Raw genomic sequence first — 6,310 nt, forward strand, 5'->3', positions numbered from 1 at the left:
GACTGGACCGTAGTACTCTTCTGTTATGCAATACACATCGCTGCTAGAGCATTTAAATAGTTGTGAAAATAATGAGTATATATAAGTTTTATTTAGATGTAGTATTTAGTAATAATCTGCTAAATTTCACACAAAGAGAAAAAAAATCTTAGCAGCTGACTATATATTCCCGTGCGATATATTTACTAGAGAAGGTTCGGAAGAGACTAGTTGCATGAGGTCGGCATGGTTATGCCAAAATTCATGCGCATGGATTGTTACCATTTATCAAGGTTGTTCATTTGGCAAATTTCATACAAAGGAAAAAAAAACTCTTAACCGCTGACTATTCCTGCGGGATACACGGCAGCAGCAGCAGCAGAAGAAGGTCCGGAAGCGAGCGTTGACAGACGGCGATCCGCATCACATCAGGCTGCCTGGCTGGGCTAGTAAATGGCGACGTAGTTGTCAGCGGGGGGTGCACCATCTCGACGGGTGGCCTTATCCTCTCTCGATCGCCACAAATATTCACGGCGTCGCTGTCAGCTGCCCGCACCACCGTTGCTGTCGCTAGTTGCCGGTGACTAGTCTACTCGCCGCCGTGAGGCCGTAACGCCATGAGCTCATCTCCTCCTTCCCAGCCGGAGCTAGCAGAACCGGACGGCAGCAGCAAGGTAAATTCCGTTCCATGTAACGGCGAGAGAGAATTACCGCGGACTAATCCACCAGCAGCAGCTGTCACGGGCTCACGGCCCCGGTGAAATTACCATTTACCAAGCCTGCACAGTTAGTTGCTTGGCAGTCGGGGCCCTCTGCTCTGGCCCGCGCGTGCTTGAGCTTGTATATATGCAGCAGTGAGGCCGCCGGCCAGGCAAGGCAGTCGTCAGCTCGTCACGCCGCACCGGGCGCCACCAGCAACGCCGAGCAGCAGGCCTCCCGTCTCCCGCCGTTGTCCGGCCCGGCGGCGGCATCCCCACCCCGCAGGTGCTTTCTTTTCTCCTCCTCCTTATCCTCGCTCGCCGCTGGCCTTGTCCCTTCCGCTGTCGCTTGCTCTGTTCCTTGCCCGGGCTGGCTCAATCACCGGCACCGTGCCGCCGCCGCCGTGTTTGGTCGGTCCCTCATAGCCCTGCCTCGTAGAAAGGAGCGGATTGTTTTGTTTCAGCTAATCTAGCAAATCTCGAGGCGTGCAGTTCTCGTCTCCGTCTCCGTCTCCGTCTCCGAGTAGTAAGTTTAGCACCGTTTGGCTTTGGCCTTTTGCTGCACCGCCTGCCTCTCACGGACAAGTACACCTGGGCCTCCAGCTTCCTGGTCCTCCTCTGCTTTCAGCAATCACCACCGCCGCCGCTTTAGCTCGCCGCCTTCGCCTTGCCTTCCTCGTCGGCATCTGCCGTTAGCTGGCTCTCTGAATCTCGCCATCTCTATCGTTCTCCCGTTTTGTCCTCTTTGATTGATCCTGCCTGCTCCGCCTCCGCTCGCCCTTTTTATCCCCTTGCCCTGCAAATTGCAAAGTGGGGCGTGCACTCACACTCGCCATTGCTGCTGCCGTCATTTTCCTCGCACGACCAGATTAAAGCTGGGGGCGTGGAGGATGATGATGCAGCCGCCTCGGATTGGAGCACAGCTCACGGCGGAAGTGCACAAAGGCCTCACCCTCAACAACCCACCCGCGTGCTCCGGATGAGCCGTGACCTGTGACCTCACTCTCACTAACTCGTTGCTCGGGTGCCTCTTCCTGTCGTTTATCTTCTCCTACAGGGTAGAGCAGAGCAGAGCGGAGTGGCCTGACATGAAGATGCCGGAGTCGAAGAGGAGCGAGGGGTTCTGCGGCGAGGCGGTGATCACCGAGTTCGAGGCCCTGACGCGGGACGCCGCCGCGGTGCAGCGGGAGACGCTGCGCCGGATCCTCGCCGACAACGCCGGAACCGAGTACCTCCGGGACCGGGGCCTCGCCGGCCGCACCGACGCCGCCAGCTTCCGGGCCTGCGTGCCCCTCGCCACGCACGCCGACGTCGAGCCCTACATTGCGCGCATCGCCGACGGCGACACCTCGCCGGTCCTCACCGCCAGGCCCATCACCTCCATCTCCCTCAGCTCCGGCACCACGCAGGGGAAGCGCAAGTACCTGCCCTTCAACCAGGAGCTCGTCAAGTCCACCATGCAGATATACCGGACCTCCTACGCCTTCAGGAACAGGTACACACATCTCTCTTAATTTGTCAAAGCAATCAATAATGAGCTCATGACCTCCTCCTTCCCTGCCGCTGCCGATCGACGACCAGGCTTAGTCTTCGTTCGCCCAGAGGATGCATCTTGTTTCCTGTTCCTCCTCAAACATCACTGTTTGCCGGTAGTTGCAGGACCCGACAGGGTGTTAGCATAACAACGAAACAAGAACAAGAACATAATTGCTGATGTGACTCTGATCTCATCTGATGAATGGCCAACAGAGCGTTCCCCGTCGAGGACGGCAAGGCGCTGCAGTTCATCTACGGCAGCCGGCAGTTCACGACCAAGGGCGGGCTGACGGCGACGACGGCCACCACCAACGTGTACCGGAGCGAGGAGTTCATCCCCACCATGCGCGCCATCCAGTCGCAGGCGTGCAGCCCGGACGCGGTGATCTTCGGCCCGGACTTCGCGCAGTCGCTCTACTGCCACCTCCTCTGCGGGCTCCTCTTCGCCGACGAGGTCCGCATCGTCTCCGCCACCTTCGCGCACAGCGTCGTGCTCGCCTTCCAGACCTTCGAGCGCGTCTGGGAGGAGCTCTGCGCCGACATCCGCGCCGGCGCGCTGTCGGCAACGCGGGTCACGAGCCCCGCCGTCCGGAGGGCCGTCTCCGCGCTCCTCCCCGCGCCCAACCCGGCGCTCGCCGACGAGGTGGCGCGCCGGTGCGCCGCGCTCAGCAACTGGTACGGGGTGATCCCGGCGCTGTTCCCCAACGCCAGGTACGTGCACGGCATCATGACGGGGTCCATGGAGCACTACGTCAAGAAGCTTCGCCACTACGCCGGCGGGCTGCCCCTCGTCGCCGCCGAGTACGGCGCGTCCGAGGGCTGGGTCGGCGCCAACGTCGAGCCGGAGACGCCGCCGGAGTCCGCGACGTTCACCGTGCTCCCCAACATCGGCTACTTCGAGTTCATCCCGCTCAAGGCCGGCGACGGCGGCGCCGCCGCCTCAGACACCTGCTTCGCCGAGGCGGAGCCCGTTGGCCTGACGGAGGTCACCGTCGGCGAGCACTACGAGGTCGTCATGACCACATTCGCAGGTACATTATTACTACACACTAGCTGCTTCCTCCTTCATTCACGTTTGTTGTCATGCACGACGTATATGCCTTCGTACACTAAATTTGCTCGCCAGACGACTTCCAAATTTTGACCGATGATCATTCAAACATCTTCTAGTACTATATCTTCAGGATTTACTTGAACGATGCCGATTTCACGAGGCATCATCATTTCTTTTTAAGAAAAAGACATCACCATCACCATCATCATCATCATTTTAGAACTGAGAAGTGTGTTCGAATTTAGGTTTGGATGGTAGGAACAGTTAGTTGCTTGTACAACGGGGAAGAACACGTAGGGTGTTGCTTTCTTACCAACAGCAAGCTAGTCCTCATAGACTCTTGAGTCTTGACAGCTTAATTTGCTTTGTTGACGTAACAGTGTGGTGCCAAAAACACAATCTGTGGGCATAGTGTCAGAGAGTAGAAGAGAGGGCTTTGGTTTCGTCTCACGCTTTCCTCTTTGTTGACTTGGCCTCCTGACGACCGCCGAAGGGAGGGATTGACTCCGGCCGGCAGAGTCGGCAGTCGCCGACTCGCCTTCCCGCCGTCCCGTCGTCCCAACCCTTGGGCTTTTGGTCCTGAACAATGCAAGGATCGAGATCTCCTTTTCAAAGAAAGCTGGTGGCTTTTTGGTACGTTGCGACTGTCGCAGATGGATTTTATTCCAGTTGAAAAAACGTCATCAGCGGATCGATCTCAAGAGGACGTTAGTTCTTCTGTTTCCAAATCTTTCTTCTTTCTCTGTCGGTTTTTCTTTTGTTTTTTTTTCTTGCGTCGATTGGTATGGTAGGTCATCAAGGACAGGACAGTGTGTGAGGAGCAGGTTCTGAACAACCCCTGAGAGATAAGAATTCGTAAATGTCGGATTAGGTTATGAACAATGATGAACGGGAATGGGTATTAGACCAATCATCCAAAAACCGATAGGTTTTCTACGCCATGTGAGGTGATGTACAGAGTGACGACATACGTAGATGTGTACATATACATTTAACCGGGGAATAAACACGTGGATCAAAACGGAAAATGGTTTATAATACGGTCTTGAAAATGACTATGTTATATACATCCATCATCAGCTGCACTGTTACTGTCACAACATAACTTAAAGACTGAAATACAGCATGTAGTGCTTGGAACTTGCACTACTCTCCACTGCCTGACAAGTGACAAGGGTGATGCAACTGCAAAGACTTATTCGGCAGTTTTAGTATGAAAAATAATCATTTGATGTGAGATGCTGCACTATTGTTTTCAAGAAAGAAAAAGAAGCAGCTGACCGGATCAAAGACTTCTAGAGCTACTAGCAGCTGTATACTCTTGTAGTAAATCAATATCAGGAAATCATTTTAACTTTTTGAGCGTAAAATATCTGTAAAATATGGATTAGGTGTGGAACTAGTATATCAGCCAACAATAATATGCTAAAGACAAAAGGGTTTCTTCTATGAAGATTTGTCGGTTTGCCGGCCGTTCGTTGTTCTTGGCCCTTTGGAGGTTGGAGCTGCTGTCGCCGAACCTTAACCATAGTCTAACTGAATCTGACCAGCGGGTCGCGTGCATTCACATCCGAATGCAACAGCTGCGAACTGTCTAACTCTGGGCTTCTTTGCATCTTGTTCAGAACTGGCTGAATTTTCAGGCTGATGCGGCCTTACCAGTCCAAGCAGCTACTGGACAAGAACATTCGCTTTCTTTACTTTCTAGAGTAGGCTGTGGCTATGAGGATTTTGAATGTTTCTCAGCACGTCAATTGGTAGACTTTGCTGTTGAGCAGCCTAGCCTAGAGGTTCCACTGCATGCTCTTGACTACTCCAGCACAGGAGATGATGATGTGTTGCCTGTGACTCAGTCACAGAATCGGATAAGAATTGCTCACACGTGGAATGTCTTATGATTTGTAGTAACTTGTTGATAAAATAACTAACTGTAAATACATAACTTACCTGAGATAAATAAATTAATGGAAATTGGCAGGGCTGTACCGGTACCGACTGGGGGACGTGGTGAAGGTGGCCGGGTTCTACAACTCGACGCCCAAGCTCAAGTTCGTGTGCCGGCGGAACCTGATGCTGTCCATCAACATCGACAAGAACAGCGAGCACGACCTGCAGCTCGCCGTCGACAGCGCGGCGAAGATCCTGGCGGCGGAGAAGCTGGAGGTGGTCGACTACAGCAGCCACGCCGACGTGTCGCGGGACCCGGGCCACTACGTCGTGTTCTGGGAGCTGAACGCGGAGGCCAACGGCGACGTGCTGCAGAGCTGCTGCGACGAGCTGGACCGGGCCTTCACGGACCCCGGCTACGTCGGGTCCAGGAAGGCCGCCGCCATCGGGCCCCTGGAGCTCCGGGTGCTGCAGCGGGGAACGTTCCAGAAGGTGCTCCGCCACTACCTCTCCCTCGGCGCCCCCGTCAGCCAGTTCAAGTCGCCGCGGTGCGTCGGCAGGTCCAACAACTCCGGCGTGCTCCAGATCCTCTCCGGCGGCGTCGTCAAGGTCTTCTTCAGCGCCGCCTACGACTGACGCTGACCACCGGGCGCCGCCGGGGCCGGGAGGAGGAGATCAACGACGCATGCGGCAAGCCGGTGGCACCACACTCGGCGAGCCTGGTGGCGCATGTGGCCGAGTAGCCGACGGCGATGCAGTGACTGTGATTAGCTTGTAGTTGCAGTTCATCATCAGCAGGATATGCAGGCAGTGATGACCTATCCGTTGCCAAGTGGGCCGCCGCCGGCCAAGTGTAGTGTTCTGTAACTACCGGTTCTGCATGACGAATCTATCGCATGTGGCCTGCTTGCAAGTAGCATTGGATCGAATGAAATAAACATGTTAATCTTTCTTCCTGAGCTCTAGCTCTGAATGTTTATCCATCGGGGCAGTTTGCTCAGTGATCTGACCGCCACTTTGTGAAAGCAAACGGACACCGAAGAATTTGCCGGGGCGACCATAGGATTTCCCTTTTGCTCTCTGCCTGCATCTGCATGCCATGTGATCGACGAGAAACAACAATATAACATTATCTAACGCATTCTCCTCGCTATTC

General features: G+C 54.8%; 1 protein-coding gene across 1 annotated transcript; it reads left to right on the forward strand.

The window, feature by feature from the left end:
- Positions 1-814: 814 nt before the first annotated feature.
- LOC101768804 (jasmonic acid-amido synthetase JAR2) lies at positions 815-6,119 on the forward strand. Its single transcript, XM_004967434.4, has 4 exons — positions 815-963; positions 1,735-2,172; positions 2,427-3,244; positions 5,246-6,119. The coding sequence occupies exons 2-4, from the start codon at positions 1,766-1,768 to the stop codon at positions 5,788-5,790; spliced, it is 1,770 nt and encodes a 589-aa protein (XP_004967491.1). The 5' UTR covers positions 815-963; positions 1,735-1,765; the 3' UTR covers positions 5,791-6,119.
- Positions 6,120-6,310: the final 191 nt, after the last annotated feature.

The sequence above is a fragment of the Setaria italica genome, chromosome V (genome assembly GCF_000263155.2).
Source record: "Setaria italica strain Yugu1 chromosome V, Setaria_italica_v2.0, whole genome shotgun sequence".
NCBI lineage: Eukaryota > Viridiplantae > Streptophyta > Magnoliopsida > Poales > Poaceae > Setaria > Setaria italica.